Consider the following 27,187-nt stretch of genomic DNA (forward strand, 5'->3'; position numbering starts at 1 on the left):
CCACTGTTATTGGGCTGTTGCTTCACTTATTGAATTTAGAGAGTTCTATATATATTCTGGACACAAGCCCTGTATTGGATACATGATTTTCAAATATGTTGCCCTTAGGCCGTGGCTTCATTTTTCATTCTCTTCACAGTGACCTTCAAAGGCAGAATTTTTTTGAAGTATCATTTTTTTATTTTATGCTTCATGCTTTTGGTTTTTTATCTAAGAAATATTTGCCTAATCCAAGGTCACACAGATGTTTCTATGTTTTTCCTAGAAGTACACAATTTTAGGTTTTATATTTATATGTATGAGGTATGTATTTTTTATACTTTTACAAATTTATCACTTTTGCTTCTCCTAAAACCATCCTGCAAATATAATTTCCTTTCCTCCACTCATGTTCATTTTCAGCATTCAACACTGGAGACAGTAAGATTAGCAGGAGGTACTTTCTCCCCTCAAAGACTGTAGTTTTTTTTATTTAGGAAAAATGTTGAACATGTGCCAAAGTAGAGAAATTAGTACAATGAATCTCCATAATGTCAGCTAAACACTGTCGCTCGCCACCTGGTTCTATAAGAATGAAGTCAATAGCCACTGCAGTCGCTGACTTTCAACACACCCTGAAAGGGGTTCAGGGTTGAGATCAGGAATGAGGCCCCCTGTGCTCTGGGAAACACTGGCAGAAAAGGCCTTTAGATAGTCAGATATTTTCAGGAGAAGATTTTATGAGCCCAGTTTCTTGCATCTTCTCATAACTAGAAAAGCACTAAAATCATTAATGGACATCTGCTCCTTGTGACTAGCAGCGACCTTCTGCCAAAATGTGTGCTCGATTGCCTGTATCCTCCTTCACCAAACCCACATCTATACTGACTTCCCTCACTTACCTCTTCAGAGCAGTTCCTCAGTGCTGAGAGGCTGTCTCCCAGGCTTATAGTTTTTATTTTGCCCCAAATAAAACTTTAACTCACAACTCCCACGTTTTGCATTTTTTTCAGTTGGCAATAACCTCCGTTCAATAATTTTCAAGATTTTGCCACATTTGCTTGATCTTACCTAAATTATCTTAAGTTATCTTAAAGCAAATCCTCTATGTTCTTCACAATGTATCTTTTAAAAAAAGTATGTTTTCCTTATTCAACTACAATGCTATCAACACATCTAATTTTCAGTCCATAATCAATTTCCCTTAAAGTCCCCAAAACATCTTTTTTCTTTTAAAGTTTTTGTTGGCTTTTTTCAATTTGCGTTCAACCAGTGTTCAAAAAACATTTGGTAGCCATGTCTCCCACTCCACCTTTTTTCATGCAGAAACTGGATCCATTTTTTCCACACACCCCCAACACACGTCATATTCTGAATTTGTCTGTTTGCCTCTGCGTGTCCTCCTTTAACACATTCCTCAACCCCTGCACGTTCTGTTAATGGAAGTCAGCACTGTAGGCTTGACTAGATTTAGGTTTAATTCTTTTTGGCAAAAATACTTCACGTGCCTATGAAGCACACATATGACTGTGACACCAGAAGACACCACATGACACCAGAGGACAAACAATGCCAGCTGCTCACTGAAGTGATTCTATGATTCATCCAATGACTCAGGTGGTAACAGCACGAAGTTAATCATCAACCTTTGTCTAATGGTTTCACCCGTGCTTGACTGTTGCCCACATCAGCTATATCTTTAGGGGCTGAAAATGGCAATTTTCTAATTCTAGTGTTACTTCTGCATTTATTAGCTATACTCCTTCTGTAAATAATTTTCCCTTATTGAATAGAGCTTTAGGGTTACCCTGAAATATGATCTGTACAGAAACAGTATGGATTTAATTACTTTTTCACTGCAAAATTTAGAATAAGGAGCTGGAATCCTAGTTTCGTTCCCACAGTGAAGGAGTTTACATGTGTGTTTTCATCACTAAAATGTACTTTTAAAGATAATAAAAATAGATAAACCTTTAGCCAGACTCATCAAGAAAAAAAGAGGGCCCAAAATAAATAAAAGTAGACATAAAAGAGAAGTTACAACTGATACCACAGAAATACAATCATAAGGGCATACTATGAACAATTATATGGCAATAAATTGGCAAATGTAGGAGAAATGTATAAATTCCTAGAAGCATACAATCTTCTAAGACTGAATCAAGAAGAAATAGAAGATCTACACGGAGCAACTACTAGTAAAGAAACTGAATAAGCAATCAAAAAATTTCTGACAAACAAAAGTCCAGGACCAGATTTATAGATTAATTCAACCAAACATTTAAAGAAGAGTTTTAATATCTATACTTCTCAAACTATTTCAAGTAACTAAAGAAGAAGGAACACTTTCAGACTCATTCTACGAGGTCAGCATTACCCTGGCATCAAAACCAGGCAAAGACATGACAAAAAGATTAAATTATAGACCAATATTCCCAATGAACGTACGAGCAAAAATCCTCAACAAAATATTAGCGAACTGAATTCAACAATACATTAAAAGGATCATATATCATGATTAAGTGGGATGTATTCCAGGCATGCAAGAATGGTTAAACATCCACAAATCAACCAATGTGATACACCACATTAATAAAATGAAGGATAAAAATCACATGATCAACTCAAAGGATGCAGAAAAAGCTTTTGACAAAATGCAACATCTATTCATGACAAAAACTCTCAAGTTGGTAGACAGTGAACATACTTCAACATAATAAAGGTCATTTATGACAAATCCACAGCTAACATTATACTCAACAGTGAAAAACTGAAAGCTTTTCCTCTAAGATTAGGAACAAGACAAGGATGCCTTGTCTCGCCACTGTTATTTAACATTGTTTTGACAGCCCCAGCCACAGCAATCAGACAAGAAAAAGAAATAAAAGGAATCCAGATTAGAGGGGAAGATACAAAACTGTCACTATGTGCAGAAGACATGATACTATATATATGTATATCCCTAAAGTATATATATGATACTATATATATACTATATATGTATATATAGTATATACATATATATATATATATATATATATCCCTAAAGACTACACCAAAAAACTATTAGAAATAATAAATGAATTCAGTAAAGTTGCAGGATACAGGATCAATATACAGAAATCTGTTGTATTTCTATACACTAATAATGAACTATCAGAAAAAGAAATCAAGAAAACAACCCCATTTACGATCGCATCAAAAACAATATAATACCTAGGAATAAATTTAACCAAGGAGGTGAAACCTGTACTTGGAAGACTATAAGACACTGATGAAAGAAATGGAAGACAACACAAGTAAAATGAAATATATTCCATGTTTATGGATTAGAAGAATTAATCATGTTAAAATGTCCACACTACTCAAAGCAATCTACAGACTTAATGCATCTCTATCAAAATACCAATGGCATTTTTCACAGAAACTGAAATAATCCTAAAATTTGTATGGAACCACAAAAGACCTCAAATAGCCAAAGCAATCTTGAGAAAGAAGAACAAAGCTGGTGGTATCACACTCTCTGTTTTCAAACTGTGCTACAAAGCTACAGTAATCAAAACCAGTATGGTAATGGCACAAAAATAGACACATAGATCAATGAAACAGAATAGGGAGCCCAGAAATAAACCCATGCACTTATGGTCAATTAATCTATGACAAAGGAGACAAGAATACACAATGGGGAAAAGACAGTCACTTTAATAAGTGGTGTTGAGAAAAGTAGCCAGCTACATGTAAAAGAATGAAACCAGATCATTTTCTCACACCATATAAAAAAATAAACTCAAAATGGACTAAGACCTGAAACCATAAAACTCCTAGAAGAAAATATAGGCAATATGCTCTTTGACACTGGTTTTAGCAGGTTTTTTTTTTTCTGTTTTGGATGTGTCTCCTCAGACGAGTGCAACAAAAGCAAAAATAAACAAAAAGGACCACATCAAACTGAAAAGCTTTTGCACATTGAAGGAAACCATCAACAAAGCAAAAAGGTAACCTACTGAACGGGAAAAGATATTTGTAGATGTTATGTCTGGTAAGGGGTTAATATCCAAAATATATAAAGAGATCATACAACTCAAGTAAAAAAAAATCTGATTAAAAAGTGGCAGAGGGGGCTTCCCTGGTGGCGCAGTGTTTGAGAGTCCGCCTGCCGATGCAGGGGACACAGGTTCGTGCCCCAGTCTGGGAAGTTCCCACATGCCGCGGAGTGGCTGGGCCCGTGAGCCATGGCCACTGAGCCTGCGCGTCCTGAGCCTGTGCTCCGCAATGGGAGAGGCCACAACAGTGAGAGGCCCGCGTACCGCAAAAAAAAAAAAAAAAAAAAAAAGTGGCAGAGGACCTGAATAGGCATCTTTCCAAAGAAGACATACAAATGGCCAACAGGCACATGAAAAGATGCTCAACATCGCTAATTATCAGGGAAATGCAAATCAAAACCACAATGAGACAGCGCTCACACCTGTCAGAATGGCTACTTTCAAAAAGACAACAAATAACAAGTGTTAGTGAGAATGTGGAGAAAAGGGAACCCTGGTGCCCTGTTGGTGGGAATGTAAATTGGTGCAGCCACTATGGAAAACAGTATGTAGGTTCCTCAAAAAATTAAAAATAGAACTACTGTACAATCCAGCCGTTCCACTCCTGGATATTTATGCAAAGATAAATGAACCTGAGTGACCACTGATAGATGAACGGATAAAGAAGATCTCTCCCTCTCTCTCTCTCTCTCTCTCTCTCTCTCTCTCACACACACACACACACACACACACACACACACACACAGAGGAATAATATTACTCAGCCATAAAAAAGAATGAAATCTTGTCGTTTGCAGCATCATGAGTGAAAGTGGAAGGTAATATGCTTAGTGAAACAAGTCAGAGAAAGACAAATATTTTATGTTTTCACTTATATGTGGAATCTAAAAAACAAAACAAATGAACAAATACAACAAAACAGAAACAAACTCACACGTACAGAGAACAAACTAGGGGTTGTCAGAGGGGAAGTGGGTAGACAGATGGGTGAAATAGATGAGAAGGATTATAAACTCCCAGTTATAAAATAAATAAACAAGTCATAGGGATGTAATGTACAGCACAGGGAATATAGTCAGTAATATTATAATAACTTCATATGGTACATAATCTATAAAAGTACTGAATTACCATGTAACTCAACAGAGTTTGGAAGTTTTAGCCATAGCAATCAGAGAAGAAAAGGAAATAAAAGGAATCCAAATCGGAAAAGAAGAAGTAAAGCTGTCAGTGTTTGCAGATGACATGATACTATACATACAGAACCCTAAAGATGCTACCAGAAAACTACTAGAGCTAATCAATGAATTTGGTACAGTAGCAGGATACAAAATTAATGCACAGAAATCTCTGGCATTCCTATACACTAAGGATGAAAAATCTGAAAGTGAAATCAAGAAAACACTCCCATTTACCATTGCAACAAAAAGAATAAAATACCTAGGAATAAACCTACCTAAGGAGACAAAAGACCTGTATGCAGAAAATTATAAGACACTGATGAAAGAAATTAAAAATGATACAAATAGATGGAGAGATATACCATGTTCTTGGATTGGAAGAATCAACATTGTGAAAATGACTCTACTACCCAAAGCAATCTACAGATTCAATGCAATCCCTATGAAACTACCACTGGCATTTTTCACAGAACTAGAACAAAAAATCTCACAATTTGTATGGAAACACAAAAGACCCCGAATAGCCAAAGCAATTTTGAGAACGAAAAATGGAGCTGGAGGAATCAGGCTTCCTGACTTCAGACTATACTACAAAGCTACAGTAATCAAGACAGTATGGTACTGGCACAAAAACAGAAATATAGATCAATGGAACAGGATAGAAAGCCCAGAGATAAACCCACGCACATATGGTCACCTTATCTTTGACAAAGGAGGCAGAAATGTACAGTGGAGAAAGGACAGCCTATTCAATAAGTGGTGCTGGGAAAACTGGACAGCTACATGTAAAAGTATGAGATTAGATCACTCCCTAACACCATACACAAAAATAAGCTCAAAATGGATTAAAGACCTAAATGTAAGGCCAGAAACTATCAAACTCTTAGAGGAAAACATAGGCAGAACACTCTATGACATAAATCACAGCAAGATCCTTTTTGACCCACCTCCTAGAGAAATGGAAATAAAAACAAAATTAAACAAATGGGACCTAATGAAACTTAAAAGCTTTTGCGCAGCAAAGGAAACCATAAAGAAGACCAAAAGACAACCCTCAGAATGGGAGAAAATATTTGCAAATGAAGCAACTGACAAAGGATTAATCTCCAAAATTTATAAGCAGCTCATGCAGCTTAATAACAAAAGAACAAACAACCCAATCCAAAAATGGGCAGAAGACCTGAATAGACATTTCTCCAAAGAAGATATACAGAGTGCCAACAAACACATGAAAGAATGCTCAACATCACTAATCATTAGAGAAATGCAAATCAAAACTACAATGAGATATCATCTCACACCAGTCAGAATGGCCATCATCAAAAAATCTAGAAACAATAAATGCTGGAGAGGGTGTGGAGAAAAGGGAACCCTCTTACACTGTTGGTGGGAATGTAAATTGATACAGCCACTGTGGAGAACAGTATGGAGGTTCCTTAAAAAGCTACAAATAGAACTACCATATGACCCAGCAATCCCACTACTGGGCATATACCCTGAGAAAACCATAATTCAAAAAGAGTCATGTACCAAAATGTTCATTGCAGCTCTATTTACAATAGCCCAGAGATGGAAACAACCTAAGTGTCCATCATCGGATGAATGGATAAAGAAGATGTGGCACATATATACAATGGAGTATTACTCAGCCATAAAAAGAGACGAAATTGAGCTATTTGTAATGAGGTGGATAGACCTAGAGTCTGTCATACAGAGTGAAGTAAGTCAGAAAGAGAGAGACAAATACTGTATGCTAACACATATATATGGAATTTAAGAAAAAAAAAATGTCATGAAAAACCTAGGGGTGAAACAGGAATAAAGACACAGACTTACTAGAGAATGGACTTGAGGCTATGGGGAGGGCGTAGGGTAAACGGTGTCAAAGCAATAAAGAGGCATGGACATGTATACACTACCAAACGTAAGGTAGATAGCTAGTGGGAAGCAGCCGCATAGCACAGGGAGATCAGCTCGGTGCTGTGTGACCGCCTGGAGGGGTGGGATAGGGAGGGTGGGAGGGAGGGTGACGCAAGCGGGAAGAGATATGGGAACATATGTATATATATAACTGATTCATTTTGTTGTGAAGCTGAAACTAACATACCATTGTAAAGCAATTATGCTCCAATAAAGATGTTTAAAAAAAAAAAAAAAAAAAAAAAAAAAAAAAAAAAATACCATGAGGAAATTAATTTCTTATGACTTCAGACAGGTTATTAAATTACCTTGGAAAACTCTACTAAATACACAACGTTAATTGCTTTCAGCCTACCATGAAATAAAATCTAAATATTTGAAAAAAATAATAAATTAATTAACTAATTAAATGTGTTTTTAATGATTGTATTTCTCGCTTCTAGAAGTTTCAAAATGATCTGGTATGTTTTGCTACCATATCATTCATTGCTGAAGTTTTGAATCACCTTTTTCATTTAAACATTTTGAACAACTGATTTTACATTCTGTACCTGAAAAATCCATCTCTCAACGTTTTAGGGGGTCTAATTCTGCTATTTTTTATCTGTGCTGCCTCTTGCTCATGGTGGCTTATTTCCTTCTATGCTTTAAAGAATTATGAGTTATGTTTGGCACTTTGAGGGAATCCTGTAAAGCCTGAGTTGATGGTCCTGCCCTCCAGGGAGGACTTACACATGCTTCTTCCAGGAGCCCTTGAGCATCCCATAGCCAGGGCCACTTTAAGTCAATTTACAATTCAGGTTTCCAACACAAAGAGGGTAAACTGGAACCACACACTTGGGCTGCTATTCACACAGTAAGCAACAGGACACCTTAACAGCAGTTACCTGTTCTGATTGGTTTACATCTGTGTCCTGTATTAGTCATCAAAGGTTTTGTGTACCACAGTTGCCTTATCTGAATAAATGCAGGTTCTTTGTTAAAAAGTTTCGCAGGTCATCTTTTCCCTCTCTAACCAGAGCCCAGGCCGAAGTCGAGAAGTGTTACTGTCTCACTTTACCAACAGGCATATTTAATTTTTTTAAAAACAATCGAGCCCACCCTTTAACTCGAGGTGAATGTTATTGTTTTAAAAACCAAGCCCACCCTTCAACCCAGGGCAAGCATGCTGAAAGTTCTGGATTTATGTGTGGGATCTCAGCTGCAATTTCCCACCTTGTAAGCATTTAAGGCACTATCTCCAGTCTGCAGGCAGCAGTTACCCCAAAACCTCTTGGTTAGATCCGCTGCCCTTTACCTCCCCACCCACCGGGAAGTGGTCAGTATCCACTCTGGTTTTCCTTCTCCCTACCCCCCAACCAGGGACTTCTCTTACATCTGACAAGCTCATCTATTTTAAAGGATAGTTTTTAGGATCTCTAGCTCACCGTATGGATGGATATACACACTTATCTACAGACAGTTCTAGAGTGGTACAATGAATGCTCCAGCAGAACTATGCACGTGGTGCTGCTGTAGCTCAGAGGAAAGAAATGGCTTATCCTAGCACCAAGAGCTCAAGGATGCTTCACTGAGGAGATGGTGCTTAGGCAGAGCCTGGGAGCTGAAATCCCAGGAAGGCGTTTACGCCATTTCTGGCAGAGGTGGGTGTGGGTAAGGGAGGCTCAACCCATTCTATCCCGTTACGTGCATTAAAGTTCAAAAGAAACGACTGATGAATCCTCTCTGCTCCACCTCTATTTTGCTTGGTTTGGTGCCAGGGAATTGGGTCATGTGGTGGGGTGCTACTACGACGGGCCAGGTGGCTGCCCTGGAGAGCTCCCAGCAGGAAACAGTGGAAGACACGAGAGATGTAGCAGGTCTTGCTCAGAGCCACCTTTGGGGAGCCCCACCCCACTTATACCCAATAGCATCTTTTGGTCTCTCTACTAGGAGAGGAGAAAGTAAATAAACCCTTAAAAGGAGCTTCATCTGATCAATCTGGTCAGGGTCCCTGGGTTCCGGTTTCATCTGATCTCTTGCCTGGTCGCCACTGCATAGCCTGCCTTTGGGGAGGTTTGCATCCCAAAGCAATCCCCAGTGCCTTTCGATAAGAACTTGGGGAAAACTGTTCTTTTGGACACAGGGTCTTCCCTGCTGCGGAAGGTCTGCTGTTCTGAGCACCTCACTGGACAGAACCCAGCATCGCAGGAAGGTGCCACCCTTGGCCAAAGGATGAAGTATTTCTATCTCACGCGCTGTATATAAAGATGCAAAAATGTTTCATTTGGCACTTCCCTGGTGGCGCAGTGGTTGAGAGTCCGCCTGCCGATACAGGGGACACGGGTTCGTTCCCCGGTCCGGGAAGATCCCACATGCCACGGAGCTGCCGGGCCCATGAGCCATGGCCGTTGAGCCTGCACGTCTGGAGCCTGTGCTCCGCAATGGGATAGGCCACAACAGTGAGGGGCCCACATACCGCAAAAAAAAAAAAAGTTTCATTTGTTTTAGAATGGGAAAAAAACCACCAACTTGCTACAGTAAAAGGGAGAGCATCATTTAAGTCATATCTCTCAATAGGCAGTTATGGTATCAATTCATGGTAAATTCTAACCCAGCTAAATATTTCCTCATTCTCTGACATAACATACAGGTCCTAGCCCAAGGCATAGAAAGTGAGATCAGCTTCTATGAGCATTACCCATATCTAGTACTGAAATGTTCTCTTGGAAAAAATGTCATAAATAAGTCTGACTGTACTCATTTGAGCAGTAAGCCAACAGGGAATGTTTTGTTTGTTTATTTGTTTAAGAAAAACAAAAGCAACATGAACCTGAACTTCATTAAAAGTTTTTGTAATGATTTAATTAGATTTATAGCACTGTGCCTATTCATTCTGGCCAGGGACCCCTCTCTCTTCTAAAGGATTGGTTGGCAGAGATCTCATGTGCTTTGCAATTTTTTCCTAATCCTTTGTTTCATCTCCTGATTAGGTGAGGATGAGCATAATCATGTTCAGGTAATTGCTTTATCAAATGGTTTAATTATGCATTCAACAGAACTGACAACAAGAAGGTTATTCTTCCTAACGTGCTTTCAACAAAAGCGCTAACTAATTACATGGCATTCTACTCAGGGCATTTGAGAAGAAGACATGAAAACCTATTCTTCAAATCTTGGTTAAACACATGTTTGTGTATACAACATAGAAATACGTGGTAAAATACTTAGTTGAATTGCTTCCTTCTGCTGTAACTTCATAACTAATCTGCGTGTTGACAAAGACCATGTAAATTCTGAGGATGCATTTCACCGTGGACGGTGTTTGAACATCTGTGCTTTCTGAAAATGTCACAATAACCATTTTACCTGAAAGTTTATCCTCGGGAGCCAAAAAGACTGTGTTATCTTGGCATGTTCCAAAAAGAAAGAAATGCTTAACAGAACTGAGGACAGATGTGTCTCATGATTAGAAGGAAGTATTACAACATTAGGCCAAATGGTTGAAAAGATTTCTGAATTAAAGTGGTGCTGAATCTACTTTATTTTGCATGAACTTCCTTTTCTCTTTAACTAGATCACTAACACGTCTGGTATGGACCTGTATTATATGCTCCTTTTTGCCTACCACTCCTAGAAACACAGTACGCCTTAATACATTCTTACAGGCTCCAAAGCTAGCGGCATTTAGCTGAAGCCTTTAAGGACACAAATACTTAATAATATTTGATATTTTAAAAGGTGATTATGCAGTACACTACTTTAAAATTTGTATTCAGTCCAGTACTCTTTCCCTCTCCTTCTGGTAAAAAATACTACCCTTGATCATAGTGAAGGGTGGGGGTAAAGAGGGTCATGTTACCATAGTATTTGATTAAAGGATGGGCACACGATTCAAAAACAGCCAATTGGAATCCTTCCCTGGGATTGAAACACAGCTACTGACAAGTTCCTTTGCAGTTTCTAGGCTAGAAGCAAATGAATCAGGGGCTGTCAAAATCCATATTCCCCGCAAAGGGGAGAGAGCCTCTTGGCAGAATGAAGCCCAGCAGAGATGGGCAAAGATGAGAAAGGATTTCCACACTGAATTTCCCCTTCTTTCTCTGAGGTCTGCCCACCCCAGTATACTTGCTAGCCTTCTGTGCCAGTAAATCTTCATTTTCTGATGAAGCCAAGTTTGAGTTCTGTTTCTGTCACTTGAAATCAAAAGCATCCTGATGATACAGCTGGTATTTTATATTACTTTTCAGATGGCATTTCCCTCGTAGAAGTAACGACTGTCACTCGAGAACCAGACAGATCAGGGTTCCAATATCTACTCTGCTGCTAAGAGCTGTGTTGACCTTGGACAAAGTTTTGCAGCTTCCGCTTTCTCCTCTTTGAGACTACTCATAGCCCCTACCTCAAAGGTTCACTGTGAGAATTAGATGGAACAATCGAGGAAGTAAAATAATACTGTGGCACTTAGTATGATATCACAGTACCTAATACATGTTCAACAATGGAGTACTATTTTTTTCATCTTCTTGTCACTGTCATTATTTAAAATATTACTATGGTAGAGACGGCTAGATTACTCCAATATTCACTCTATCCTTCTTAATAACAATACAACTCGCAAATTTTAGCTGGATACAGAGCTACCCAGAATAAACCCACATTTCCCAGCCTCCCTTGCAGCTCTGCGTAGCCCTGTGACTAAGTTGTGGCCAGTAGGATGTGAGCAGAAATGGCACATGACTTCCAGACTGTGCCTCTTCCCTCACCTCCTTCCTACTGGCTGGGGCACAGCAGCCATCTTGGACCAAGAGGCAGAAGCTCAACAGTTCCAACTGTCAGGATGACAGAGCAACAAGGTAAAGGATGCTGGTCACTGACAGTCTGGAGGCAGCATATCAGCCCCAGGCTGCTTATCTTTAGAATGTCTACGTGAGAAAGAAATAAAACTGTATCCCGTTCAAGCCTCTGTTCCATTTGAATTTTTGCTAGAGCAGCCAGAACTAATACACAGTAAACATCTTAAATATTATTTATACTTGTTCCTTCCAAAAACCCTGTGAAAGAGAAAAGGGGATGACAACCAAACAAGGGCAAGAACTCTATCTAAACTAATAGTTGAAGGTCTTCGTACTATGAACACTAGCTTCTCATCATCCAGTGATGTTTGGCTACCGCAGACTGAAGAAAGGACAATGAAAATGAACAAGGCCTCAGGGGGCAAAGCAAAGTTGGGGCATCTGCCATGGGGAATTTGTCCCCTTACCTCCAACTGTTTAATGTATAAAACAAACTTGCTTAGAGTTGGTTAGATGCCACTGAGTACGTCTCCAACGTCATAACACCTCTTGTGTTAGCTTTTTCTAAGCAACAGAAAATCAAAATAGTGAAGTCTATGACCCGACTCCCACCTCAGACCACTGGTGTCCACGTAGTCTTTGGGCACACGACCCGACATTTTTCTCCCCCCCTACCACCTGAGAGCATGCAGGATGTGGGCGGGGTATTTACTACTTCTTGGCCCTCCACAGGGCTGCCCAGATGGCAGTATCCAATGCCTTGCCTAATTGCTGCTCACCTCTTGTTCCTGGAGCCATGACCATGGCCATCGGGCTCCCGTTTCCTGATGCACAAAATGTGCAAATGCAAGCCTTCCACCTCAGCGTCCAATCATCTTCTCTTCTGCTTAGTCAGAAGTGAGACCCTTGCCAATGAGCCATTTGCAAGTGAAGACAATTCTCACCCAGCAGGTTCTATGGAGGCCGGGCTATCTAAAAATGTCCGTGAAAACACCGACAGCCTCAACTCAGCCAGAAAGCAAAGATGAGGAGCCGCACATGAAAACCACCCACGCCTGTCATGGATGCAGGGCCATAAAAGTCTGGGGAGACTAAGAAGACATACCGAGCTCGACGCTGTCTTGAGAAGGCTTAACAAATGCATGCCCTGGATTGGCTCTGACCCTCAGAACAGCCTGTTTGTGGGGAATGCCGGCCAACAGAGTCTCCACTTGCCAAGAACTTCAAACATGACCTTTACTTGGTGACAATTGTTTGAAACTATTAAGACGACTCTGAAAATAATATAATCCGCAGCAACAAGGTGCTGAAAGAAATGCCAACACTGTAAGGCAAGCTCTCTCTCTCCTCCTCCCTCGCGTGCGCGCACTCAGAACAGAGGGGAACCATCCTCCTTCACAGCGCTTCTTCACTCTGCATCTCTCTTCTGCCTCTAGACAGAAATGAGCCATTTGCTAATTGTTTAACAGCTGTTAATGAACTAAACGTCGTGGGAGGAGGGGCAGAGCAGACGGGGGTTTGCCGGCTTGTTTGTCCGTTCCCAACAGCCGGGCTGATGCCAGCGAGCAAGGTGGGCAGGGCTCCCAGGGCCACTCCAAGGACCCTCCCCTCAGAGGTCAGGTCGCGCAGCTTCTGCCAGGACAAGAGCAGTCCCAGCCCTGAGCTCTGGTCAGGTGGGTGCAGGGGGAGAGATGTCAAGGAAGTCCTATTAAAAGAGGCCCAGCCAGGAGACACCCACCAGGTCCAGAACCTGGAGCAGCGGGGACCTCCACTCCTGCCCCCTTCTGAGTTTCCAGGTCCCCAGCACCACTCCAGATCTGCTCACAGTTCTCCCAACCCGCTCTCCCCTCCAAAGGGAGAGAAAGCTGAGATTGCCCACTGGAAGCCTGGGCTGGCCAGATTCCGTCAGCCACGGTGACATTTCCCTTCTTACAGGCAAAATGAGAAACTGGCAGCCAGGACCCCAGGAGCCTTCATCTTTCTACACGGATAACAGCAGAGAAAGGAAAGGCACTCACAAACGATGGGGTCCCTCTGGTTTAGGCTGAGGCCACAAAGCTGCTGGCAAGAGCAACTGCAAGTCCCACTGGGATCCAGATGGTGAAGATGTCCCTCTGCTGAGCTCAAAGCTAAAATGACTCTCTGTATTTGAAATTGAGACAGTCACCAAGTCCAGCTATGACTTCCTGAATGCCACTTCAGACTGCTTCCTGTCCATCTCTGCAACCACAATACAAGCCCCAGGCTTCCAGGCTTGCCCAACCACTCCCATCCTGCAGCCAGTGTAAGCCAGTGGAAAAAAAATAAAAGTCCTTAATAAGGCCCCCAGTGTTCTTAGGGTAAAGTGCAACCCCCTCATTTGGCCTTCAAGGCCCCAGAAAAGTGGCCCCTGACACTCTTCTAGCCTCATTTCTGTGTCTAGTTAACCCCCTGTCCCCAATCCCCATGCGACACTGCCACAGTGACACATTCACCGGTTCCTTCAGGAGGGTCTGTGCTTTGTTTCATCTCTTCGGCCCCCTTTTTCCTCTGATGAAGGAACTCTCTATACCTTCCACCTCCATTCGTACTCCAGGCGACTCCTTCCAGCCTTAAGATCTCAATGAACCATCGCTTCCTCTAAGAAGACTAGTCACACCTCCAAACTGGCTGAGGAGGCCCTGTTCTGGGTCCTGCGGCACCCCGAACATCCCTTACCTGAACACCTATTTTAATGAAAGGACACTGCTTTGTAATCTGTCTACCTTCCTTGTAAGTTCTGTGAAAACTGGGGCTTCGTCTTCCGTCGTGTCCCCAGGACTTAGCACAATGCGTGACACAGAGTAAGAAAGAATTCAATAAACACTTGCTGAATTTCTGGACTCCTTCAGTTTTCCTGGCCAGGAGGATGTGACATCAGGGCAAGTTAAATGATAAGGGTGATCCTTCTACTACCTAGAAGCCACGTCGAGGGGCAGGGTCTCGACCACATTCTCAAACCAGCTGCGGTGCTGGCCTCCACGTGCCTATTCCCAGAGGGGAGTTTTCTGTTCCTTATCTTTTGTGAGTTATGCTTTGTAGAGTCTGAATGTAGAGTCATTTACTGCCATGTAACATCTTATATCCCTTCATCTCAAGATGCTTTGCGTTCCTGCGGATTTTATCTTTGATCTGGGGGGGTCACAAAGCTCTGAGTGGTGTCCCTGGTGCCAGGACACTGGAAGAGTCCTGCTACAGAGACAGAGGCTTCTACATACATCCCCACCCCCATTCTAGGAGCTTCTGATTGTTCAGGGCCCAGAAGCAGAAAGCAAGCTTTGTTTGATGGAAGCCGAAGACAAACACCGGGCATCTAGGGCAGAGCTGATTCCCACGCTCCTTCCTCCCTCTGCTGCTGTCAGTGCTCCGCACAGGCTTCAGATCCACCTGTGAAAGGGTGAACACTTCCCCTGGAGGACGCTGATTATTTATTACAGATTTCCTTGATGATGATGGGACTGGGCTGCAATATATTTTTGCCAAAACTGATTTTTGTGAATGTGATTTATGACATCAAATCACTTCCAGTTGTACATGCATCCTGGTCTCACCTGTCCTTTGTTTCTTGACCCCAATGACCCAAAAAAGGCCATAACTCCAGGGAATGGGAAGTCACTTGTTCACTAACAGTTAACTCATTCACTCTATTAACTGCCCATCTACTGGTGGTCCTGTGACAGCTTTGTCTGGGACTAAAGTGTGCCCTTGAACCTGAATAAAGAAGTGGCCATATGCTTAGGGGCAATAGCTAAATCACTCCAATACTGAACCCGACCAGTCTGAAACATCCCCCTTGGAAGGAAGTCTCGTTGCACATCACGAGGGTTTAGAATTGGTCTTGGCTTCAGAGGTCTTGAGCAGTCAACACATGCCTTCAGCATGAGTCATTTGATTCATTTCTTTAGGAAAATGAGGACGCCAACTTTCTAAAAGTGGATAGAAAGCTAGGAGATTAATGTCAAAAACCAACACACACACCATTTTCCACTGCACTGCTGCCCCTCCACCAGCCTCTGCCCTTTGTTTTAACTGGAAGCAGGTGATCACAGATATCCGGGCAAGAGACTCTGAGTGTCAAATTCTGCCACTGCCCTTGACTCTTTGGGCCTCAGTTTACCCCACATGGAGGATGGGGAGAAAGGCACTACAAGTTGTGATAGGAAGGCATTAGGTCTCTTCTTTTGCTCTAAGAAAAGACAGCTGACCAGGTCTGGGAAACTGAGGACTGAGGCAGGTATAGGAATTCAAGGGCACTAGAGGAATAGCAGGCTGGGGCAGACTTTGGGGCTCTGCCCAGCAGTACCTGGAAGCCATTCCTCTTTTGAAAAATCATTGCAAAGGAGCCTTCCAAATCCTGATCCTGCCTCTTAAACAAGCTAGTTACCACTACCTGTAAGTAGGCAACCTTCCCTAACCCAAAAGGCCAACTTTCCTGCTCAAACTGCAGGGGAGCCCTGACCAGCAAACATTTGCAGAGACATTCCCTGGGCAGCTGACAGCATTTCAAGCCACATCTGACAGGTTACGACTGCTCCTTGTAGCTCGGGGGTCAGGGCGAGCTGGCATTTGAAGCTCCTTCTGCGAACGAGAGACAGGCGAGCGGGCGGGTTGTTGCTGGAGTTTGATGTGCAACGTGCCACTTGCCCAAACAGCCCTGATCACTCACTGACATTTCATGGCTCATCTCTAATCGCAGGCTCCAGGATCAGACAGTTCACTCCAGAGCTGGAGGGAATAACCGAACAGCGCAAACTGGATCTTCACAAAGAGAATGATTGCAAAGAGCCTCTCTCTGCCAGGGCTCCAGGCTGGGTGTTTAGCTAAGCAACTTGGCCCAGGCTGGGGATGGCTTATTTCTCTCAATCACTAAGCTCTCTGCAACCCCTTCACTCAAATCCCGGAAGGGTTGCACAGACTGGAATCTCACCATTCCTTCTCAGCTGGAGTCCTCAGAGGCTCTTGTCTCTTATCCGTGATGCTGAGCACCAACTGTGTGCCCTGCGCCTGGTGAAGGTAGACAGGCATTGTTTCTACCTCTAGGACCACGCACACTCTTAAGTCTGCCACTTAAGGCGGACATGGGCAAGAAGGCACTTACAGTAGCAAGTGTCCTGCTAGCCTGGCATTGCCTGACCACCTGCTTACTTTCCAAGCTTTGGCTGAATGTCTCCTCTTGGACTGTCCTCACATCTGCCCTCTCCTCCTCGTCTCCTGCGCCTCTCCCCTCACTGTCACAGCCACCAGTAGGGCAACCTCTTAGTTCTTCAAACTCATCATCCTGCCTTAGAGCCTCGGCCTATGTTATTTCCTCTATCTAGAACATTCTACCAATGCCCCCTCTCAGAGTTTAAAGGACACCTCCTCAGAAAGGCCTTCTCAGCAGGCAACCTTCTCTAACACAAAAAGCCAACTTTCCTGCTCAAACTGCAGGGGGACCCTGACCAGCAAACAACTGCAGAGACATTCCCTGGGCAACTGGCAGCATCTCAAGCCACATCTGACAGGTTACGACTGCTCCTTGTAGCTCAGGCGTCAGGGGTAGCTGGCATTTGAAGCTATAAAGCACTCTGTCTCTCTTTCAGAGCACCACATGTATTTCCTTGGTACCAGTTACCAAAATTTGAAGTTACCTATTTATTTGTTTGGTCAGTTATTTCTGTCTGTCTCCCTTACCAGAGTGTAACCTCCAAGTGAGCAGGGATGGCGTCGGGATGGTTCCCCACTGCCCTTCCATGCTCTGCACAGTGCCTAGAACAATGACAAGTGTCCAAGAGATAGTTGCTGGACAAACGAATAAAGGATCTGTCTAGAGTAGGTGATTACGGAGACAGACTCTGGGGGGCTTTGCTGTTGACGGTGAAGGGTCTCAGCTTAGTTGCGATTGCAAGAGGCGAGCTATCCATACATTTAAAGTGGGGGAGACGTACAAACAGACTTTTAATGCAGAATGACCCTCACCTCTTATGTCATGTGGAAATGGATTTGGGGGGCCGGCGAAAGGCAGACTGGAGGTAAAGAGTCCCATTAGGAGGTGTCTATAAAAACCAAAGTCCTCACTACTCAAAGTGTGGTCCGTGGACCAGCAGCATGGACGTCACCTGGGAACTTGTTAGAAATGCAGAATCTCAGGCGCCACATCAGACCTGCTCTGTCATAATCTGCATTTTAACAGAATCTCCAGGCAATTGTTCACATACCTAGAAGCTGGGCTTTAGCTGAAAGACAATGATGGCCTGATCTGCCTTCGGGGAGTGGGGGACAGATCTGAGTCATCAAAGCTATTATAAATGCACTAGTCCAGACAGTGCAGGGTGTTAGAAGAAAGCCTGCGGTTCCTTCGGGGTCAGGGAGAGACGCAAAGCGGGGATGGTAGGCACACTCAGCCCAGCTGGGCTGAGCGACTGGGCCAGGACGTTCTGGCTGTGACCCTGGGCAGAGACGCTGTAATTCACACTGCAGGTCTGACGTTGGGGAGGTATGGCTTACTGACTCTGGCCGTGAAGAAGAGCCAGCTTTTTTATTTCCACTATATCATAAGTTTCCCCAGCACCTGGCACAGAGCCTGGCGCATAAGAAGGGCCCTAGTGATACCTGTTGAAAGAACAAAGGAACTACCAAGCAGTAATTATGATACTGATATCCTAAAGCAGCTTACACGGGTCTGGGTGCAAGCTAGATGAACCTTCTGGCTTCCCGTTTTGTTACATATATTCCCTTTGGTTAGAAAAGTGTGAAACTCCGAGAGAATAAAAATCTACTTTCAGTGAATAAAAGTACATGACTCACTCTTTCGGTGAATAATGATACATGATTATTATTATTACTTGTAATAATCCTAATAAGCTTCTGAGGACAGCAGGCAGTGAGGGACCCCCAGGCCTATGCAATCTCCACGGTGTAAAGGTCAGGACGGTGAGGGGATCGTAGAGAACAGAAGCTATGTGTGCAGTGGGGGAAGGACAGAGGTGGGACCAGCGTAAAGGCCCAGGCCCAAGGACCACAAGGCAACGTGGCCACAAGTGACCAGGGAGTCGGCAGTTACAACTCTCATCAGCCCCCGACTCCCTTCTGCAAATGATCCCTACAGAGAAAACAAGAAGAGAGATAAAAGCGGCGCCGCTCTGGCTGGAGGGGATGGGAGAGTCAGAGACCCACTCCTCGCCCCCCACCCTGTCGCAGACACACACACACAACTCTCCACGCCTGGCACGAAGCGTGTGGGAGCGGGTGCTGAATTATATTTGTTGAATAAGAGAATAAGCAAACCCTTGTCGATTCTGTGCTTTCTTTTGTTCATTATCCCACCGAAATGTACCCGTTCCCAAACGCAAATGGACAACCTTAGCCCGAGGACACTGTCTGTAGTTCCAAGAACAAATGGTCACCTCCTTCCTCCACCCTAGTGATCTCTGCTTCCCTGCCTGCAATTCCTTTTATTACAGCCCAGATGAAATGCTCTTCCTCTGTGAAACTTCTCCTCCTTGCTCCAGTAAGAATAAACAGACCCACTTTATGCCTAGTCCCTTTTTCTATGAAACCATTTTCTCTTCACCGGTCTGAGTTAAAATGACCTGTCACCATACTAGCAACCCTGTCCCCCTCCTCCCCCCGCATTAAACTGTAAGTCCTGAAGTCCCCAGAGAAAGGAACAGCAGCCTCTCTAGCCCCAGGACCTGGGGTCGTGCTGGATACATTCCAGATACACAATAAATGTAGCTTAAATGTGTGCCGACATCATACACCTCCCCATCACCACGCTGTCTGTGAGGCAGGCATCCTGGGCCTCCCTCACATCTTTGCTCCAAAGTAAGCTTTGGAACAGCTTACTTCCTCACCTCCTCCAGGAAGCTGGCCTAGATTCACTTCAGGATCACACACCACTCTCAGAATCACACTTCCCCTAAGCCCTTGATCCCTCCAGTTACATAGGAGAGAATACTTTTATCTTGTCTCTTAGGCCAAAGAGTCTGTTCATGTGGCAGCTTCTCAACGGCAAGCCCCAAAGTCCACCGAGATTCACAGGCCCCAGTTTTGGCCCAGAAAGCCTTGTCAGAACAAACAGACACAGAGTACTTTTTGATGACTAAAAAGAGAACGAAGAAGACCGACCTTGGACGTGTAGGTGTGGCCATCGGAGCCGCAGATCATGGCTGACTGTGCCGTGGGACAGGGCTTGCACTTGACCAGATTCGAAGGTCCAACCCAGTGTCTGTGGGCTACATTCCCCTTCTTTTGCCTGAGGATGAAAAAAAGAGGGCATAAGGTAACTGAAGCTCCAGTCTCCACGGTCTTTCCTCCTAGCCAGGCACATCCTGAAGGCCCCTGGCCAGCACCCCTATTTGTTCCAACTTGCTGACAGTGGGCAGGAGACAGTTCCAAAAGCCTAGGTTCAACCCACCAGATGGATGGAGGAAAGCAATGTGGCCATTAAAAATGTTGTAAACACATGACTTATTGACATGAAGAGACACTCACAACACACTAAAAAGACAATGAGAGAATGACTCCGTCAGCTTCCCCAGCGCCCCATCTGGGGTGTGGCAGATCACAGGCGCCCCCAAACAGCACCCAGAGCCTCAGATGCCTCCGGGGCCGACCAGCAGCCTCCGAGTGGGAGGGTGCAGAGACAACTCAGAGAACAGTCTAGATAGAAATGCGTCTCCAAACACAAGCAAATGACTTTATCACAGCTGTGGAAAACCATCTCTGGATACGTTTTAAAGCAATTTCAGTCCGGCTTTCAATTTGCCATTCCATAGCCCGGTTCTGAGGTGATGTCACTTTCAACTGCTAAAATCATCATAATTCTACTCTTTCATTCCAGCTCCAGTCTCCCCCTATCCTAACCTTTGTCATAATGATAAATGGTGCTATTAGGATGGCTTATGTCGACAGAAGGAACCCCATCACCATATCATAAACCACCGAAATAAAGGCCCGCAGTTACGGCCTCCCTTTCTCTCTTAGTTGAGGCTGCTTTCCCAGCAAACCACTGAGAGCCACTCTCCCAGCTGAGGGGCGAGTTCTGGGTGGAGGACAAGTGAGTGTGAGCTGCCCATCAATCAGGCGGGTACTGTGCCCTTGAAGTGCTTTGCTCTGGCAGTCCTGCAAGGTGCTTATTCGGGCGCTAGAGTCAGAAAACACAGGTTCAAAAGTCAGCTCTGCCTCTTACAGTGTGATTGCAGCAGGATATCTCACCCTGTAAATCTCAGTTTCCTTATCTGTAAAATGGGGCTGGGGGGGTGCTGGGAATAGTATCTCCTTCAAGGGGATGGTATGAGGATTGATATGAGCTGATGTATGTAAACGACTCAGTATAATGCCTGGAAAATAGGAAGCAACAAAATTGGTACCTGCTGTTATCATTATCATTTGCCCCAAAAGATGAAGGTATAAGTACCACTGCCATAGAAATATGACTTAATTCTAAAGCCCTAGGTTTGGAATGGTGCTGAACTCCCCAGAACTCATGGGCCCCAAGGAGGACATCTTTCCTGCCAGGTGTGGAATGGATCTCCAGCTCCTCAGGAATTGAGGTTTGGCATCTGACATAATCTACCCTCTTCCAAATGAAGGAAAGTGAGAAAGAAACGGCACCCACCAACTTGGCTCTTATCCTACCTCAAACCTGCCCCAGCGATGTGGGGGAGGCAGTAAGAGCAGGAAGGTCTGTTTGGGGAACTGCCTTGGAGGCTGACATCGAGAGGAGGACCACGTGCCCACAGCACAACACTTGGAACCGTCAGGGATCACAGGCTGGACGGGTTGTAGGGCTGAGCCTGTCTGACCAATGAACTGGTAGAGGAATCCTACGAGGGCACTTGGAGATGGCCTGGTCCAGATGACTCATTTTCCTAACGTTAGCAACTAAAGCCAAGTTGGCAAAGAGCCTTGCCCACAGTGATGGAGATAACGGGAGGCTATGTGCGTGGTAACATTCACACAGCTGCAGTGTGTCCAGGGATGACTCCTCTTCAACCCATCTCAGTCCCACCTAGATGAGTAGCCTGAACATTGGCTGGGGCACCTGCATGTTTGTCACTGGGGCTCCTCTCTCCAACATCTCCCCGCTTCCAGAGCAGCTACCCACCTTGTCCCTGCCTCTCTGTCTGGAATAAAAACACCTACTGTTTGCATTTCTAAATCACATGGACATGGGGTCTCCTATTAACCAAACACACTTTCTTCTTTCAAGGTGTGTCCTGGACTACTGAAAAGGGGACTGTAGGGGAGGGGATGCCATGCAGCGGACAAGCCGGCTGTTGGCACAGGGTTAACTCAGAGGACGTGATTCCTTCAGAAGAACACCACACATTTATCATCATTCGCAGAGCAGACTGTCTGATGCCGATAATGAATCAGCAAATACAGGCAGCAGTTCTGGCGTCTGGCAGCCCTTCTCCTGGGTCTGTCCCCAGCGTGCGTTGCCACAACCGAAGCAATTCTTGTTTTGAGTTCCCAGAAAGTGGCAATGAAGTCCAAAGAGTGGGCAGCTTTGCTGGAGCAGGCATAACCGTGTGCAGTGATGCCCCAGAGGAAGGAAGCCTGAAGGAGCTCAGCCAAAGGCAGACAAGGGAGAAGTGAGCACTGAGCCACTGGCTTTGAGGAAAAGATAGAGAACTCCCTATTAATCACCAGCTAGTGGTGGATTATCCCTGTCTCTGGACCTGAACGTCACTATCAAGCGTGTTAGGGGAGGCAAAGAGGTGAAGCTGGCCAGTGCTTCCTAGTGGGCCTGGTGCATCAAGGATGCTCGATATATCCTTATGGGGTGAGTGGGTGGTACCCTATGTGCTGACCACTGCAGCGGTTACTAGCAGTTAATCACAGACTATCTGAGCCAGAAAATACCTTAAAATGAATCTAGTCTAAGAACTTTATTTTATAAATGAGGAATTGGACACACATAGCAGAAGTGAACTGCCCAGTGTCACAAAGAAATATGGCCAAGTTCCTCCATATATATCCATCAGGTTGAAGTTATCCTGAAAATGACTGCATTGCTCTAGGACCATTTTAATTCCCCTGTTTTGGCATCTATATTTTCACCATCAGGGCTCAGTTTTATAAATAAAATCCCCGTGAAACACTGTCCTTGACTCTGCACCGGCAGTGGAGAAAGCTCTCTCTCATACCTGATGCCAGGTGGTCATGGATTATGCCCAGGAGGAACCACGTCTGACTTCTCCTGGGATACCTTGGGGACTAGAGGTACAAAGGCCAAGCCATTCTGAGTTTTCCCAATTCTAATGAGACAAACATACCTATTATATCCAGGCAAACCCAGGTGTTCCTTACCCCACTAGGACCCTAGCGGAGACGGCACCCAAACCTATAGTCTCTGTCCAGAGGCCAAATTACACAAAATAATGTACAAGTATATGTGAGCCCAAGGAGGCGTAACTTCCCTGGTTATTGTGTGTATATTTCAATCCCCACAATTCAGGGCAAACCATAAAAAATAACCAACCCAGTCGAGGCAAGGGACTAAGCTTTCTGGCTCTAAGATATTTCACTTCTTGAGTCAATGAAGAGTGAAATCCGATGAAGGTGTCTTGATGGGATTGCTATTCCCGATGTCAGAGACATTCATCAACTGGGGCGACACAAGCAATTTAGTCCAGGAGGCAGGTCCTGCCAGCCTTCCCTTTGGCCACAGATCCCTAACTCCATCCCAGCCTGGCTGGTACTGGGGGCAGCCACACCTCCTACCCTACACACAGAACGGCACAGAAAATCCCAACCGACAAGATGGAGAGAAGAAAGACAATCGGAAGATCACCGGCATTGCTTTCGCTCAGTTGCTTATTCTTGATCCTTTTTTTTTAAGTTTACCAAAATTCCCAGCATGTACGTTTTTGAAGCAGAGTGATGATTCTTAGGTCTAAATCTGGTGATGCGACTCCCATGCTTTAATTCTCCATCTTCTCCCCACCTCCTAGGGCATCGTCTGAATGCCTAGTTTTGCTGTTAAACTGACGGAGCCTGTCTTCACTGGGTCACTGTCTGTCTGCTTCCCTCTCCAACCTCCCCGCCACACACACGTCCATGTATACACACACATACCTAGGCATGCACACACACACATACCCCATGTACACACCCCACCATGCGCACTCACACCTATGCACGTGCATACGCACATACATCATGCACACACACACACACCATGCACGCACACTGTGCACGCACATACACACCCATGCACACACCCCCATGCGCACAATGTACACACACACACTGACCACCAATGTCAAATATTTTTTCTCCAGCCACCCTTTGCTACTTCCCAGAGGCCACCAAAGGGCTCTGTACCCCTGTGCCAACGTGTGAGTTTTTCCCAGATCTGAAACACCTTTATTCCTACCCACGTTTCTCCCCTCCAACCCTCTCTGCCTCATAAGGCCTCCTTCAAGGCTCAGTTCAAAAATCCCCTCCCCCAGGAAGTCTCCAGGGGCCCTTCCACAGGTATGCAGGTTGCACTCTCAGCCCAGCATGGTCCTGTGATCACTTCTGCTCAGGCTCCCCTACTAGTCTCCAAGCAAGCACCTTGATTTGACTGGACCAAATGTTAAGACGCTACTATGATTCAGATAGGACCTGGCATACACCCAAGCTGAAAGCCTTGGAGCCCATCCTGGACACCTCCCTTCCCTGCCCTCACCACTTCTCCCCATCACTCAGGTCCTACTGATTCTACCTCCAGCCAGCCATATCAGTCCCTTACATGTGCCATGCAAACTCAAGTCTGTATTGACTTGGTAAACGCCTTCTACCTACAGAGCAAATATCTGCCCCTTGTCTAAGCTGCAAATCGACTGCTTTCCATGAAGTTTCTCCTCCCCCTGGGAGCCCTACCCCAAGCAGAATTAACCATGACATTATTTGTCCCAACACACACCTCGTTCAGACCCAACTGTGACTGTCACCACAGCACAAAGCAGTTCATTTTGTTTCTATCTTCCTCAATAGACTCTGTACACTCTTCAAGCGTAGTGACTGCGTCTTAACCACATTTGTGCTCCTGGTGCTTGGAAACATGGTTGACCCTTAACACATGGGTGTGCTCAGTGAAATAAGTGAACTTTCTCCTTTTATTTCTGGAAATTATTAGCACTAACCAGAAGACAAAAATTGCATGTTGTTTAAAGAATTCGACCGACTAAGAAATCCTAATTCAGACTTGCAAAAAAACAATTAGCAAATATGTCTGAAGACAGCAGAAAAGTGGGTAGGGAGGACTCTCCCGTGCTTCCGAGGGCTGAGGGACCCCCATCCTCTTGAAGTGAGATTGTCTCCAAAGCTGGGGGAGGACCTCCGAGACAGAGCTTCCAAATTCCCAACTGAGAGTAATTTTCAAACTCGGGAACGAGAAATGAGAATTCTCAAGAACTCTTGAGAACTGCTGAAATAATAAGTTTTTCTGTCTTCTTCTCAATACTGTATTGACGTGTTATTTTTAAAACAAATAGGAAATATTAAGTTTAGTAGTATTCATAAGGAAATGTAGCTTAAAGTGAAAAATTCAAATACTAGAAATTACCAGCAAACATGATTGGGTCGTATTCAAGTAATGTGTTATTTGCATCTTCTAGCAAGTTAACAGCACTGCACAGAATCACATGTTGATACTTGTTCTAAAACTACTTTTTGGAACACCACTCAGAGGATTTCTATAAGGTACACTATGCAAATGCATTTATTAATATTCATTTTATTTACAAGAGCAACTCACCACTGGCAGCATGGTGGATGACGACCACATTCTTATAAGATGGCAATAGCTACAGGCAAGCCAGACCAGATCATGACTGCTCTTTCCTGTCCTAGTTCCTGGAAACGTCAACCTTAACCCTCAAGTCCACACGTCAGCATTTCCTGCTCTTGCTTCCCACTGGCCCCTGCCACTCTTCACTCAGAGACCCTCACCAATCAAGGCAAGTCCCAAATCCTGCCACTTCCCCAGCTGACGAGCAAGGGAATCTTTGATGACATGAGTTGTGACCCAGTATTTCACACGAGCATGGGCAGAGGTAGGGCCATAATCAGGGCCCACAGTAAAAGTGTCCGAACAAAGACTTCTAGAGAACTTTTTTCCAGCAATCAATACAAATGCAGGTGTAAATTTCCTGACATCAATCCCACAGGATGAAATTCAACAAAGTGTATCAAAAATATTTGAAAGATGCAGTGGGGGAAGGAGCTGCAGCTGTATAGAACTGCTGACAGTTTTTTCAAATTTTTATTTATTTATTTTTGGCTGCTTTGGGTCTTTGTTGCAGTGCACGGGCTTCTCACTGCGGTGGCTTCTCTTGTTGTGGAGCACAGGCCCTAGGCACACAGGCTTCAGTAGTTGTGGCTTGTGGGCTCAGTAGCTGTGGCGCCCGGGCTTAGTTGCTCTGCGGCATGTGGGATCTTCCCGGACTAGGGCTTGAACCCGTGTCCCCTGCCTTGGCAGGTGGATTCTTAACCACTGCGCCACCAGGGAAGTCCTTTCTTCAGTTATTGAAGAAGACAAGACCCCTTCATTTTATTTAATACACTGTGCATTCTAACGTGTTTGCATAACTTTTGACAGAACTGTTTTACTCTGCATATGAACAGCTGGTAAAAGAGAAAAGCAATTCCAGGTCACAGATAGTAGCAGCTGCATCCCAGTTCCTTCCTGTGACTGCTCCACTCCAGTCTAAATGCCCTGAACACATCTCCCTGACTCCTCGCCCACAACAACACCCTGGCAGTAGATGCTGCCGTTACTCCATTTAATGGAAGGAAAAAACAGAGGCCTACATAACCAGTCCCAGTCCCTTCTTCTCTGTCCTGTCTCTGCTCTCTCATCAAATCTCTACGGCAGATCTGTCAGCTCAGAGGCCTGGAGAACCCACCGAGGAACAAACCCTCTCCATTAATCACAGTGTCTGTTTGCTGGCAGCCAGCATTACTGCAGTTTACTTTCATGTTAACGTCAAACTGCCCATTGGAAACCGAGATTGAATTTGTTTGCAAAATCAGAACTAATTGCTTCTGAAACAAGGATGGAAGATACTCAGATAGTTGATATGGTGGCTACTTTGAACCAGAGACAAAATAATGAATGTTAATTGGAACGAAAACAAGTTAACCACTGAAATAATCTGTCCTGTAAAATGAGGCTATAATTCCTCCATTGTTAGGGTTATCTGAGTCATTATACTAAGTCATGAAATTACACAGGAGGAGCATAATGGCCTGTGTCATTTACAAAAGCTGTTTTGTGAGAGAGAAAGGCTCC

At 44.3% G+C, this 27,187-nt stretch overlaps 1 protein-coding gene across 4 annotated transcripts in view; it reads right to left on the reverse strand.

Moving 5' to 3' along the window:
* The window catches only part of SPOCK1 (SPARC (osteonectin), cwcv and kazal like domains proteoglycan 1), a 557,294-nt gene that overhangs the window by 126,683 nt on the left and 403,424 nt on the right, over window positions 1–27,187 (reverse strand). For all 4 annotated transcript variants that reach the window (XM_067731822.1, XM_067731821.1, XM_067731823.1 and 1 more), the window contains one exon: window positions 20,026–20,152. In XM_067731822.1, coding sequence (XP_067587923.1) covers window positions 20,026–20,152 — 127 coding nt within the window. The remainder of the gene's footprint in view (window positions 1–20,025; window positions 20,153–27,187) is intronic.

The sequence above is a fragment of the Pseudorca crassidens genome, chromosome 3 (assembly GCF_039906515.1).
Source record: "Pseudorca crassidens isolate mPseCra1 chromosome 3, mPseCra1.hap1, whole genome shotgun sequence".
NCBI lineage: Eukaryota > Metazoa > Chordata > Mammalia > Artiodactyla > Delphinidae > Pseudorca > Pseudorca crassidens.